We start from the raw sequence: 15309 nt of genomic DNA on the forward strand, positions 1-15309 counted from the left end.
CGCATAGGGTCTATTGGGAAGATGGACTCCTGTACACTGAGGCCAGAGACCCCAAACCTGGTGCCACTAGGAGAGTGGTAGTGCCTCAGCTGTTCAGGAAGTTCATCCTAACATTGGCCCATGACATTCCCCTTGCTGGACATTTGGGACAAACCAAGACGTGGGAGAGGTTAGTCAACCACTTCTACTGGCCCAATATGTCCAACATGGTTAAGGAGTTTTGCCTCTCCTGCCCCACCTGTCAAGCCAGTGGTAAGACAGGTGGACATCCAAAGGCCCCCCTCATTCCACTTCCAGTGGTGGGGGTGCCCTTTGAAAGAGTGGGTGTGGACATAGTTGGTCCACTGGAACCTCCCACAGCCTCAGGAAATATGTATATCCTGGTAGTAGTGGATCATGCTACCAGGTATCCTGAAGCTATTCCCCTTAGGTCGACTACTGCCCCTGCAGTAGCCAAGGCCCTCATTGGTATCTTTACCAGAGTGGGTTTCCCTAAGGAGGTGGTGTCTGACAGAGGTACCAACTTCATGTCAGCATACCTAAAGCACATGTGGAATGAGTGTGGAGTGACTTATAAATTCACTACACCATACCATCCACAAACTAATGGCTTGGTTGAGAGATTCAACAAGACATTAAAAGGCATGATCATGGGGCTCCCAGAAAAACTCAAAAGGAGATGGGATGTCCTCTTGCCATGTCTGCTTTTCGCTTACAGAGAGGTGCCACAGAAGGGAGTAGGATTCTCACCCTTTGAACTTCTGTTTGGTCATCCTGTAAGGGGACCACTTGCCCTTGTTAAAGAAGGCTGGGAGAGACCTCTCCATGAGCCTAAACAGGACATAGTGGACTATGTACTTGGCCTTCGCTCTAGAATGGCAGAGTACATGGAAAAGGCAACCAAAAACCTTGAGGCCAGCCAACAGCTCCAGAAGTTTTGGTATGACCAAAAGGCTGCACTGGTTGAGTTCCAACCAGGGCAGAAAGTCTGGGTTCTGGAGCCTGTGGCTCCCAGGGCACTCCAGGACAAATGGAGTGGCCCTTACCCAGTGCTAGAAAGGAAGAGTCAGGTCACCTACCTGGTGGACCTGGGCACAAGCAGGAGCCCCAAGAGGGTGATCCATGTGAACCGCCTTAAGCTCTTCCATGACAGGGCTGATGTGAATCTGTTGATGGTAACAGATGAGGATCAGGAGGCAGAGAGTGAACCTCTCCCTGATCTTCTGTCATCAGACCCAAAAGATGGCACAGTAGATGGAGTGATCTACTCAGACACCCTCTCTGGCCAACAGCAAGCTGATTGTAGGAGAGTCCTACAACAGTTTCCTGAACTCTTCTCCTTAACCCCTGGTCAGACACACCTGTGTACCCATGATGTGGACACAGGAGACAGCATGCCTGTCAAGAACAAAATCTTTAGACAATCTGACCATGTTAAGGAAAGCATCAAGGTGGAAGTCCACAAGATGCTGGAATTGGGAGTAATTGAGCGCTCTGACAGCCCCTGGGCTAGCCCAGTGGTCTTAGTCCCCAAACCTCACACCAAAGATGGAAAGAAAGAGATGAGGTTTTGTGTGGACTACAGAGGGCTCAATTCTGTCACCAAGACAGATGCTCATCCAATTCCAAGAGCTGATGAGCTCATAGATAAATTAGGTGCTGCCAAATTCTTAAGTACCTTTGACTTGACAGCAGGGTACTGGCAAATAAAAATGGCACCTGGAGCAAAAGAGAAAACAGCATTCTCCACACCTGATGGGCATTATCAGTTTACTGTTATGCCCTTTGGTTTAAAGAATGCCCCTGCCACCTTCCAAAGGTTGGTGAATCAAGTCCTTGCTGGCTTGGAGTCCTTTAGCACAGCTTATCTTGATGATATTGCTGTCTTTAGCTCCACCTGGCAGGATCACCTGGTCCACCTGAAGAAGGTTTTGAAGGCTCTGCAATCTGCAGGCCTCTCTATCAAGGCATCCAAATGCCAGATAGGGCAGGGAACTGTGGTTTACTTGGGACACCTTGTAGGTGGAGGCCAAGTTCAGCCACTCCAACCCAAGATCCAGACTATTCTGGACTGGGTAGCTCCAAAAACCCAGACTCAAGTCAGGGCATTCCTTGGCTTGACTGGGTATTACAGGAGGTTTGTGAAGGGATATGGATCCATTGTGACAGCCCTCACTGAACTCACCTCCAAGAAAATGCCCAAGAAAGTGAACTGGACTGTGGAATGCCAACAGGCCTTTGACACCCTGAAACAAGCAATGTGCTCAGCACCAGTTCTAAAAGCTCCAGATTATTCTAAGCAGTTCATTGTGCAGACTGATGCCTCTGAACATGGGATAGGGGCAGTTTTGTCCCAAACAAATGATGATGGCCTTGACCAGCCTGTTGCTTTCATTAGCAGGAGGTTACTCCCCAGGGAGCAGCGTTGGAGTGCCATTGAGAGGGAGGCCTTTGCTGTGGTTTGGTCCCTGAAGAAGCTGAGACCATACCTCTTTGGGACTCACTTCCTAGTTCAAACTGACCACAGACCTCTCAAATGGCTGATGCAAATGAAAGGTGAAAATCCTAAACTGTTGAGGTGGTCCATCTCCCTACAGGGAATGGACTTTATAGTGGAACACAGACCTGGGACTGCCCATGCCAATGCAGATGGCCTTTCCAGGTTCTTCCACTTAGAAAATGAAGACTCTCTTGGGAAAGGTTAGTCTCATCCTCTTTCGTTTGGGGGGGGGTTGTGTAAGGAAATGCCTCCTTGGCATGGTTGCCCCCTGACTTTTTGCCTTTGCTGATGCTATGTTTACAATTGAAAGTGTGCTGAGGCCTGCTAACCAGGCCCCAGCACCAGTGTTCTTTCCCTAACCTGTACTTTTGTATCCACAATTGGCAGACCCTGGCATCCAGATAAGTCCCTTGTAACTGGTACTTCTAGTACCAAGGGCCCTGATGCCAAGGAAGGTCTCTAAGGGCTGCAGCATGTCTTATGCCACCCTGGAGACCTCTCACTCAGCACAGACACTCTGCTTGCCAGCTTGTGTGTGCTAGTGAGGACAAAACGAGTAAGTCGACATGGCACTCCCCTCATGGTGCCATGCCAGCCTCTCACTGCCTATGCAGTATAGGTAAGACACCCCTCTAGCAGGCCTTACAGCCCTAAGGCAGGGTGCACTATACCATAGGTGAGGGTACCAGTGCATGAGCATGGTACCCCTACAGTGTCTAAACAAAACCTTAGACATTGTAAGTGCAGGGTAGCCATAAGAGTATATGGTCTGGGAGTTTGTCAAACACGAACTCCACAGCACCATAATGGCTACACTGAAAACTGGGAAGTTTGGTATCAAACTTCTCAGCACAATAAATGCACACTGATGCCAGTGTACATTTTATTGTAAAATACACCCCAGAGGGCACCTTAGAGGTGCCCCCTGAAACTTAACCGACTATCTGTGTAGGCTGACTAGTTTTAGCAGCCTGCCACAAACCGAGACATGTTGCTGGCCCCATGGGGAGAGTGCCTTTGTCACTCTGAGGCCAGTAACAAAGCCTGCACTGGGTGGAGATGCTAACACCTCCCCCAGGCAGGAATTGTCACACCTGGCGGTGAGCCTCAAAGGCTCACCTCCTTTGTGCCAACCCAGCAGGACACTCCAGCTAGTGGAGTTGCCCGCCCCCTCCGGCCAGGCCCCACTTTTGGCGGCAAGGCCGGAGAAAATAATGAGAAAAACAAGGAGGAGTCACTGGCCAGTCAGGACAGCCTCTAAGGTGTCCTGAGCTGAAGTGACTCTAACTTTTAGAAATCCTCCATCTTGCAGATGGAGGATTCCCCCAATAGGGTTAGGATTGTGACCCCCTCCCCTTGGGAGGAGGCACAAAGAGGGTGTACCCACCCTCAGGGCTAGTAGCCATTGGCTACTAACCCCCCAGACCTAAACACGCCCTTAAATTTAGTATTTAAGGGCTACCCTGAACCCTAGAAAATTAGATTCCTGCAACTACAAGAAGAAGGACTGCCTAGCTGAAAACCCCTGCAGCGGAAGACCAGAAGACGACAACTGCCTTGGCTCCAGAAACTCACCGGCCTGTCTCCTGCCTTCCAAAGATCCTGCTCCAGCGACGCCTTCCAAAGGGACCAGCGACCTCGACATCCTCTGAGGACTGCCCCTGCTTCGAAAAGACAAGAAACTCCAGAGGACAGCGGACCTGCTCCAAGAAAAGCTGCAACTTTGTTTCCAGCAGCTTTAAAGAACCCTGCAAGCTCCCCGCAAGAAGCGTGAGACTTGCAACACTGCACCCGGCGACCCCGACTCGGCTGGTGGAGAACCGACACCTCAGGAGGGACCCCAGGACTACTCTGATACTGTGAGTACCAAAACCTGTCCCCCCTGAGCCCCCACAGCGCCGCCTGCAGAGGGAATCCCGAGGCTTCCCCTGACCGCGACTCTTTGAATCCAAAGTCCCGACACCTGGGAGAGACCCTGCACCCGCAGCCCCCAGGACCTGAAGGACCGGACTTTCACTGGAGAAGTGACCCCCAGGAGTCCCTCTCCCTTGCCCAAGTGGAGGTTTCCCCGAGGAACCCCCCCCTTGCCTGCCTGCAGCGCTGAAGAGATCCCGAGATCTCTCATAGACTAACATTGCGAACCCGACGCTTGTTTCTACACTGCACCCGGCCGCCCCCGCGCCGCTGAGGGTGAAATTTCTGTGTGGGCTTGTGTCCCCCCCCGGTGCCCTACAAAACCCCCCTGGTCTGCCCTCCGAAGACGCGGGTACTTACCTGCAAGCAGACCGGAACCGGGGCACCCCCTTCTCTCCATTCTAGCCTATGTGTTTTGGGCACCACTTTGAACTCTGCACCTGACCGGCCCTGAGCTGCGGGTGTGGTGACTTTGGGGTTGCTCGGAACCCCCAACGGTGGGCTACCTTGGACCAAGAACTAAGCCCTGTAAGTGTCTTACTTACCTGGTTAACCTAACAAATACTTACCTCCCCTAGGAACTGTGAAAATTGCACTAAGTGTCCACTTTTAAAACAGCTATTTGTGAATAACTTGAAAAGTATACATGCAATTTTGATGATTTGAAGTTCCTAAAGTACTTACCTGCAATACCTTTCGAATGAGATATTACATGTAGAATTTGAACCTGTGGTTCTTAAAATAAACTAAGAAAAGATATTTTTCTATACAAAAACCTATTGGCTGGATTTGTCTCTGAGTGTGTGTACCTCATTTATTGTCTATGTGTATGTACAACAAATGCTTAACACTACTCCTTGGATAAGCCTACTGCTCGACCACACTACCACAACATAGAGCATTAGTATTATCTCTTTTTGCCACTATCTTACCTCTAAGGGGAACCCTTGGACTCTGTGCATGCTATTCCTTACTTTGAAATAGCACATACAGAGCCAACTTCCTACATTGACCAAATGGCGACCTGTCTTCCAGCGACCCCCAAAGCTTTGGGAAGACTGCCTGCCTTCGACAGAGATCAAGATCTGAGGACAGTGGACCTGTGCAAGAAGAAAACAACTTTAAAAGAAAAAAAAAACTCTGCCCTGAGGAACCTCGAACCGGCCTCCACCTCTACGCCTGACACCCAAGACCCGAGTCCAAGTGGTCCACCGGTTCTGTGAAGGTTTCCCTCCGAGTCCACTGTGGGCTGACCCCTGCAAGGCTCTGCCTGGAAGCCTGCATCCTCAAACTGAAGACTTCCCCTGACTGCAAACTACCCAGTAAGCTGTCCGCGGTGCCAAAAGACACCCGGAGTACCTGGGCCTTGGGAAACTAGACCGTTGATGTCCCTGCATCCCCTAGTATTACAACGTACCTGGGCAGCCTTGGGTTTTCTTTGTTTAGCCTCCTGGCCCAAGCCTGCAGCCTTTTTTCAAAACTGATCTTCCCATTGATTATACATTGGGTGCCCGAGACAGTGTTGGCATTCTGCACCCGGCCACCCCTGTGCCGCTGAGGGTGTAGGTTTGGTGCTGCCCTGTAGCTTCACTTGTGCTTGCCTCAACCCCAGGAGATCGACCCCTAACACTACTTTACTCACCTGTGAGCACCTCATCTTCATTCAACCCCAGTCTCCATTGGTTAACATTGGGCATCTGACTCCAAACTTGACCTCTGCACCCGGCCGCCCCTGTGCCACTGCGTGTGCCACTTGGTACCGATTTGAACCTTGCCTAGTGTTGACCTAAAACTGGATTTGTAAGTGGTGTACTTATTTGCAGAACTGCATTATTGTTTTTTCCTTCCATAGGTTAACATTGCTGAACTGAAAAATTGCACTGTTGATTTTTGAAACTCTAAAGTATTTATGCTTAAAAATCTACTTATCTGGTTATAAAGTTTGTGGGTTTGAAACATATTAAAATAAATGTTATTTTTCTAAATTGGTCTCATATTTATTCTTTGAGTGTGTCTCTCATTTATTGTCTCTGTGAGTACAACAAATGCTTAGCACTACCCTCTGATAAGCCTAACTGTTCGCCCACACTACCAAAAAATAAAGCATTAGTCTTCTCTTCTTTTGCCTCTGCAATACCAGTTGGGGATCCACTGGATTCTCTGCACAGTGTACTTAATTTCAGTGCACTATATAGAGAATCAGCTTCCTACAGGGTCCTAGACATCTGTGGATAAAACCTGGTCCAGGGATTGAGATCCCTGGGCCCATTGAGCTCTGGGAAGAGAGTCTCGCGCACAGCCCCCCCAGGATTAAAAATAGAAACTGCTCCTTGCAGTCACCACCAGACCCTGGCCTCGTCTGAGGGTAAACTTGCAGCCGAAATCCACTTACTCCATGACCTTGCATAGGGGAGAGGGAGTAGGGTGGAGGCAAAAGTTCAGGGGGCAGGTGTCCAAAGGTCAAATCCTTCTCCTGCACTTACCTTGGGCCCGTGCGTGATCATTGTAGTATTGTGCTCCTGGTGGCGAACCCTAGCCAGCTGGAGCATTTTCCTTAGGCCTCCTGGCCTCTAAAGTGGCTAGTTTTGCAGAGAGCTGGTTCCCCTAGCTCTCTGCACCAGCCTTTCTCCTCTGGTGCTTCTCTTCTCTTTCGCGCGGAAGTCCATTTGTTTCCCCCAACTAGTCCTTGGGGAGTGTAAGAGGACCAGCTTCCCTGGTCCTGGGAAGAGGCCCAGTGGTCCTGGGGTCAACTGTAGTCCCTAGTCCAGTTGTCCATGGCTGCCACCTTCAGTCCCAGTGCCCTGGTCCAACAAAAAGAACAAGAAAGCTCTCCCCTTTGTGCAAGACTTTTTAAGTGGGGCGGAAAGTTCTACAAGTGAGGCACCCCTGGCCAATCCTAGGGTGCCACATCATCGCTCCTTCCCTGTCCCACCCCTCATGCACAGCATGCTGGAACAATTGAAGATGGTGTCAGCCAGGAGTCGCTAGTTACATCTCCTTTGGGGGCCTCAGCTCTGACCCTCGCTGACATCACTGCCATGGTCATCCTCACCAAGTCTTCAAAGAGGAGCCCCCTTCTGTGTTAGCTTCGGAGGTCTGGGCTTCCTTCTTTGTTCAGTTGCCTTGTTGCTACAGTGTAACAGCTAATTGATTGGTTGCAGATTCTTCTTCCATCCCTTTCCTCCTCAGGAGCTGAGTGAAGCACTGTTAATTCCTCCTTTGTGTGGGGCAGCCTTTGTTCCTGCTGCTGGAGAGAAATGAAATTAACGTTGCACAGCACAGTGGCAAAAGGCCTGTGCTCTAATTCTGTACTTAACAAGTGAAATATGGCAATTCTGGATGACCCATAAGGTGTGCAGATACCTTCTTGGACCTCTCAGATTTGATTTTGTCGACATGATCCACCTCCACCCCATTTTGATATGTCACTGGACTTCGTAGGCCAAAAGGCAGCGAAACTACACTCTAAGGTTGTCTTCCCCCTACGTGTTTACTGGAGTGTGACTGCAGACAATATTGTAAACCACTCTGACTTTCCCTATGAGAGTACACTAACATGAAAAGGCCTACTGAGGTCAATACCCAATTCTACAAGTCCCTGTGCTCTAGACTACCTGTGGGCAGTTTATGGGTTGTGTACGATAGTAGCCTAACATGTTTTTTTGTTCAACCAGCCAAGTGTCCCTTACCCTTGGTACATTGTAGCGGCATTTGCTTACAAGGCAGACACTGGTGGTAAACATGTGCAGTCCATTTGCTGTTTATTTTACTATGGGTGAGTCACCAGTTGTGAGGTTCACCCATGCTAAAAAGTCCAAAAACCAGATGATTAAAAACGAGAAATCTGAGTGAATTACATGGCCAGAACCCATTTCGTTATAATCACCTCTGCAGTAACTGTCATTTTATTCCTCATTTGTGAGACAAGAAAACAATGCAGGTGTGGACTCCTAACTGTATGTGTCTTACTTGCAAAATAGTTGTCTCCTTAATTGCTGTTGAATGTTCTGATCATAATTGATTGGTTAATTTATGACCCTGTTCATGATCATGGACTTTCTTTAGTCAAAGTAAATTATTATTTGGTGCTGTGAAACATAATACCATTTGGGCACCAAACACGAGTCCCAAAATAATGTTTGCAGGCTGGATTGGAAAATTTAGTGCTTTTGGTGTTTGCTTTTTAGTAATTTTCTAGTGTTTAAAGTGATTACCGCTCAGAAAAAAGGAAGCTAAGTTATGAATGATCCTAATTATTATGACTAGGTTGGTTTTGTCTCTGGTAACGTGCAGTCAAACGTTTGTTGTGAACCTGTAAAATGAATTGGTCAAAATATTTTTTGCCTCTGCTTCAAAGGTTTGAAAGAATAATATTCACTGTGCCATAAGCAACTGTCAGTCCAAGGGCCTCTCTTAAAAATGTCAAGGACAATAGACTATGCAGCCCGATAAATACCTAAAAGTCTTCCTTTCTTGATCATGGATTAAATGGAAGGATGAGCCTCAGTTGGTTAAATGTGATTGGATAGTTGTAGAACTACAAGTCAATGTTTTGTATGCTGTTATCCTTATAGATGTGTTAATTGACCTTTTATAAACATATTTTTTTGGGCAGTTTGCTGGAGGGAGTGGTCCAGGAACCAGTCCTGGTAGAAGTGTGCCCCCTGTGGCCAGATCCTCACCGCAACATTCCTTATCTAATCCCTTACCTTTGCCAGTGAGTATTACCCTGGTTCTGTTTTACTTCAGAGTGAATTTAAAAGCTGTAGGTTCAAAAGGAGCAGAGAGAATTGTATATTTGATGTGAAGTGGCAGAATGGGTATTCTCTGGATTACTCTAGATATTGCAAAAGTATTTCTGTGCAGCAAGAAACTGACTAAATTGAGTGCATTCGTTTCAACGGGATAACTTTTGCCATTTCTATGCACTTGAAATTTTCCACAGATATGTTGCCCGTTTTGTGGGCGTTTTGTGGGCGATATTGAGGCTAGAACAATTTCTTTCTATACCACAGTGTGCAGCATAAAAAGCGTGCTCTACTTGAGAATTAATTATATGTTTATGTACAAAATAATAAAGGGAGATGTCAAAAAAGACAAAATGCAAGTGGTGGTTTTTGTATTTTTCTGTTTAATTGTTCTGTAACCGTTGACAACATAGCAATGAAAAGTTTATACAGCAGATTTTGCGTTAGCCAACCTATCCGGATAAAGGCAAAATATAATTGTGGTGCTTATTTTTGATACATTCTGTTCCCCTGTCCATGAAATGCTTAGTGTAGGAAGCTTGCGCTGTATATACTATCTCAAAGTGAGAGATAGTGTGCACAGAGTCCAGGGGTTCCCCAAGAGGCTTGACAGAGGCAATAATAGATAATACTAATACTCTATTTGTGGTAGTGTGGTCGATCAGTTAGGCTTATCGAGGGTAGTGTTAAGCTTTTGTTGTACACACACAGGCAATAAATGAGAACACGCTCAATGACTTAGCTCCAGGCCAATATGTTTTATATAGAAAAATATTATTTTCTTAATTTATTTTAGAACCACAACAGTCAAATTGCAGGTAAGTACATTAAATGTAAGGTACTTTGCATAGGTGTAGATAGAACTTTGAATCAAAACAGTTATGTATTTAAAAGTGCACACAGTGCACAATTCAACAGTTCATGGGGGAGGTAAGTACAGGTTAGGTTCTGAGGTAAGTAAAGCACTTACATGTTCAGTCTCCGGGGCATAGGCAGCCCACCGTTGGGAGTTCAAGTCAACCCCAAACACCCAGCAACACAGGGCCCCGTCAGGTGCAGAGGTCAAAGAGGGGCCCAAAATAACATAGGCGCTTATGGAAACTAGGGGTGCTCCGGTTCCAGTGTGCTAGCAGGTAAGTGCCTGCGTCCTCGGGTAGCAGACCAGGGTTGTTTTGTAGAGCACTGGGGGGGTCCCAAGTAGGCACACAAAATACACCCTCAGCGGCACAGGGGCGGCCGGGTGCAGTGGGCGAACAAGGCATCGGGTTTTGTATAGGAATCAATGGAAGGACCCGGGGGTCACTCAGACGATGCAGGCAGGGCACAGGGGGGCTTCTCGGGCCAGCCACCGACTGGGCAAGGGTGAGGGCCGCCTGCTGGTCACTGCTGCACCGATGGTTGGTTCTTTATGGGCCTGGGGGCTGCGGGTGCAGTGCTTCTTCCAGGCGTCGGGTTTCTTTGTTACCGGGCATTCGCGGTCAGGGGGGTCCTCTGGATTCCCTCTGCAGGTGTCATCGTGGGGTGCAGAGAGGTTGACTCAGGGTGGACATATCGTTGGAGTCACCTGGGGGGGGTCCTCTCTGCGGCGTTGGTTTCTCTGGACACGGGCCAGGGGCGTCGGGTGCAGAGTGGTGGGGACTCATGCTTCTGGAGTGAGGTGAGAGTCCCTTTATAGATGGTTTCTTGTTGTTGCTTTAGACAGGGCCGCTGTCCACAGGAGTTTCTTGGTCCTTTGGAGTTGCAGGCCAGTCCTCTGAGTCGGCAGAGGTCGCTGGGCCCGCAGGATGCGTGTCTGGTGCAGGTTCTTTGAATCAGGAGACAGGCCGGTAGGGCTGGGCCCAAAGCAGTTGTTGTCTTCCTTCTTCTCTGCGGTGGTTTTCAGGACAGCAGTCCTTCTTCTTGTTAGGTCGTCAGGAATCTGATTTTCTGGGTTCAGGGTCGCCCCTAAATACAAAATTTAGAGGTGTGTTAAGGGCTGGAAGGCAGTAGCCAGTGGCTACTGTCCCTGAGGGTGGCTATACCCTCCTTGGGCCTCCTCCCTTTGGGGAGGGGGACACATCCCTAATCCTATTGGGCTAAATCCTCCAAGGCAAGATGGAGGATTTTCTAAGGAGGGGGTCACATCAGCTCTGTTCTCCTGGGTGGACGTGGCTGAGGTGGTGAATCTTCCGTGTTTTTCTCATTATCTCCCCGGTCTTGCTGCCAAAAGTGGGGGCTGTGTCCAGGGGGGCGGGCATCTCCATTAGCTGGAGTGCTCTGGGGCGTTGTAACACCAGGCTTGAGCCTTTGAGGCAAACTGCAAGGGTTTACAGTTCCTGCGGGGGGAGGTGTGAAGCACCTCCACCCAGGACAGGCTTTATTCCTGGTCACAGAGTGCACAAAGGCACTCAACCCATGTGGCCAGAAACTAGTCTGGAAGTGGCAGGCTGGCAGAGACCAGTCAGCCTTACACTAGCAGTTGGGCTGGCATGCAGGGGGAATCTCTGAGATGCCCTATGTGTGCATTTCTCAATAAATCCCACACTGGTATCAGTGTGGATTTATTGTGCTGAGAAGTTTGATAGCAAACTTCTCAGTATTCAGTGTAGCCATTATGGAACTGTAGAGTTTGTGTTTGACAAACTCCCAGACCATATACTTTTTATGGCTACTCTGCACTTACAATGTCTAAGAATTGGCTTAGACACTGTAGGGGCATAGTGCTCATGCAGCTATGCCCTCGCCTGTGGTATAGTGCACCCTGCCTTAGGTCTGCAAGGCCTGCTAGAGGTGTGACTTACCTATGACACAGGCATTCGGTTTTGGGCATGGCACCTGTAGGAAGTTGGCTCTGTATGCACTATTTCAAAGTAAGGAATAGTATGCACAGAGTCCAAGGGTTCCCCTTAGAGGTAAGATAGTGGCAAAAAGAGATAATACTAATGCTGTATTTTGTGGTAGTGTGGTCGAGCAGTAGGCTTATCAAAGGAGTAGTGTTAAGCATTTGTTGTACATACACACAGGCAATAAATGAGGAACACACACTCAGAGACAATTCCAGGCCAATAGGTTTTGTTATAGAAAAATTTATTTTCTTAGTTTATTTTAAGAACCACACGTTCAAATTCTACATGTAATATCTCATTTGAAAGGTATTGCAGGTAAGTACTTTAGAAACTTTGATTAATTACAATAGCATATATACTTTTTACATAAAACACATTTAGCTGTTTTAAAAGTGGACACAGTGCAATTTTCACAGTTCCTGGGGGAGGTAAAGTATTGTTAGGTTTTGCAGGTAAGTACACCACCTACGGGGTTAAGATTGGGGTCCAAGGTAGCCCACCGTTGGGGGTTCAGAGCAACCCCAAAGTCACCACACCAGCAGCTCAGGGCCGGTCAGGTGCAGAGTTCAAAGTGGTGCCCAAAACGCATAGGCTTCAATGGAGAGAAGGGGGTGCCCCGGTTCCAGTCTGCCAGCAGGTAAGTACCCGCGTCTTCGGAGGGCAGACCAGGGGGGTTTTGTAGGGCACCGGGGGGGACACAAGCTCACACAAAAAGTACACCCTCAGGGGCACTGGGGCGGCCGGGTGCAGTGTGCAAACACACGTCGGTTTCCAATGGATTGCAATGGGAGACCAAGGGGTCTCTTCAGCGGTGCAGGCAGGCAAGGGGGGGGGCTCCTCGGGGTAGCCACCACCTGGGCAAGGGAGAGGGCCTCCTGGGGGTCACTCCTGCACTGGAGTTCCGATCCTTCAGGTGCTGGGGGCTGCGGGTGCAGGGTCCTTTCCAGCCGTCGGGATTTTAGAGTCAGGCAGTCGCGGTCAGGGGGAGCCTCGGGATTCCCTCTGCAGGCGTCGCTGTGGGGGCTCAGGGGGGACAACTTTGGTTACTCACAGTCTCGGAGTCGCCGGAGGGTCCTCCCTGAGGTGTTGTTTCTCCACCAGTCGAGTCGGGGTCGCCGGGTGCAGTGTTGCAAGTCTCACGCTTCTTGCGGGGATTGCAGGGGTCTTTAAATCTGCTCCTCTGAAACAAAGTTGCAGTCTTTTTGGAACACGTCCGCTGTCCTCAGGAGTTTCTTGTTCCTCTTGAAGCAGGGCAGTCCTCTGAGGATTCAGGGGTCGCTGGTCCTGGAGAGAGCGTCGCTGGAGCAGGTTTCTTTAGAAGGCAGGAGACAGGCCGGTAGGACTGGGGCCAAAGCAGTTGGTGTCTTCTTTCTTCTTCTGCAGGGGTTTTCAGCTCAGCAGTCTTCTTCTTCGGTAAGTTGCAGGAATCTAAATTCTTAGGTTCAGGGAAGCCCTTAAATACTAAATTTAAGGGCGTGTTTAGGTCTGGCGGGTTAGTAGCCAATGGCTACTAGCCCTGAGGGTGGGTACACCCTCTTTGTGCCTCCTCCCAATGGGAGGGGGTTACATTCCTATCCCTATTGGGGGAATCCTCCATCTGCAAGATGGAGGATTTCTAAAAGTTAGTCACTTCAGCTCAGGACACCTTAGGGGCTGTCCTGACTGGCCAGTGACTCCTCCTTGTTATTCTCATTATTTCTCCTGGACTTGCCGCCAAAAGTGGGGGCTATGTCCAAGGGGCGGGCATCTCCACTAGCTGGAGTGCCCTGTGGCATTGTAACACGAAGCTTGAGCCTTTGAAGCTCACTGCTAGGTGTTACAGTTCCTGCAGGGGGGAGGTGTGAAGCACCTCCACCCAGAGCAGGCTTTGTTTCTGTCCTCAGAGAGCACAAAGGCTCTCACCGCATGAGGTCAGAAACTCGTCTCTCAGCAGCATGCTGGCACAGACCAGTCAGTCCTGCACTGAACAATTGGGTAAAATACAGGGGGCATCTCTAAGATGCACTCTGTGTGCATTTTTTAATAAATCCAACACTGGCATCAGTGTGGGTTTATTATTCTGAGAAGTTTGATACTAAACTTCCCAGTATTCAGTGTAGCCATTATGGAGCTGTGGAGTTCGTTTTTGACAGACTCCCAGACCATATACTCTTATGGCTACCCTGCACTTACAATGTCTAAGGTTTTGCTTAGACACTATAGGGGCATAGTGCTCATGCACATATGCCCTCACCTGTGGTATAGTGCACCCTGCCTTAGGGCTGTAAGGCCTGCTAGAGGGGTGACTTACCTATGCCACAGGCAGTGTGAGGTTGGCATGGCACCCTGAGGGGAGTGCCATGTCGACTTACTCGTTTTGTCCTCACTAGCACACACAAGCTGACAAGCAGTGTGTCTGTGCTGAGTTAGGCGTCCCCAGGGTGGCATAAGATATGCTGCAGCCCTTAGAGACCTTCCCTGGCATCAGGGCCCTTGGTACCAGGGGTACCAGTTACAAGGGACTTACCTGGGTGCCAGGGTTGTGCTAATTGTGGAGACAATGGTACATTTTAGGTGAAAGAACACTGGTGCTGGGGCCTGGTTAGCAGGGTCCCAGCACACTTCTCAGTCAAGTCAGCATCAGTATCAGGCAAAAAGTGGGGGGTAACTGCAACAGGGAGCCATTTCTTTACAGCACCCTAAGGGGAGTGCCATGTCGACTTAGTCTTTTTCTCCCCACCAGCACACATAAGATGTGAGGCAGTGTGCATGGGCTGAGTGAGGGATCACCAGGGTGGCATAATATATGCTGCAGCCCTTAGAGACTTTCCCTGGCCACAGGGCCCTTGGTATAAGGGGTACCATTTACAGGGGACTTATCTGTGTGCCAGGGCTGTGCCAATTGTGGAGACAAATGTACAGTTTTAGGGAAAGAACACTGGTGCTGGGGCGTGGTTAGCAGGGTCCCAGCACACTTTCAGTCATAACTAACATCAACAAAAGGCAAAAAGTTAGGGGGTAACCATGCCAACAGTGGCATTTTTCTACATGAAGGCATTGACAGTAATCGGCACAAGACAGTTCGGCGTTTTTTGTAAACAAATTTAGGAAAAAGATCCATAAATCTGTCAGGAGAGGCACAGAAACTTTGGGCCATATCACACCAAATCTCAGTAATGGCAAATCACTTGCCTGTAGAAGACAACTGGGCAGTTGCAATAAGGTGGTGTATAGACGACTGTTATGTACGGGAGTTAAAGCTAAGCCAGTTTAACAAGATCTTTCAAATATGGGTAATCTGAAGCCCTGGTGGCATATTTGCCACCAGTGCCAATCTCAGGTA

General features: G+C 49.0%; 1 protein-coding gene across 3 annotated transcripts in view; it reads left to right on the forward strand.

Annotated features, from left to right (window-relative positions):
• The window catches only part of TLK2 (tousled like kinase 2), a 948113-nt gene that overhangs the window by 183559 nt on the left and 749245 nt on the right, over window positions 1-15309 (forward strand). For 2 of the 3 annotated variants that reach the window (XM_069237985.1, XM_069237986.1), the window contains exon 6: window positions 9030-9131. The exons of the other annotated variant lie outside the window; for it this stretch is intronic. In XM_069237985.1, the coding sequence (XP_069094086.1) occupies window positions 9030-9131 (102 nt within the window). The remainder of the gene's footprint in view (window positions 1-9029; window positions 9132-15309) is intronic. 3 annotated transcript variants of the gene reach the window in all.

This window comes from Pleurodeles waltl, chromosome 6 (genome assembly GCF_031143425.1).
Source record: "Pleurodeles waltl isolate 20211129_DDA chromosome 6, aPleWal1.hap1.20221129, whole genome shotgun sequence".
In the NCBI taxonomy this organism is placed as follows: domain Eukaryota; kingdom Metazoa; phylum Chordata; class Amphibia; order Caudata; family Salamandridae; genus Pleurodeles; species Pleurodeles waltl.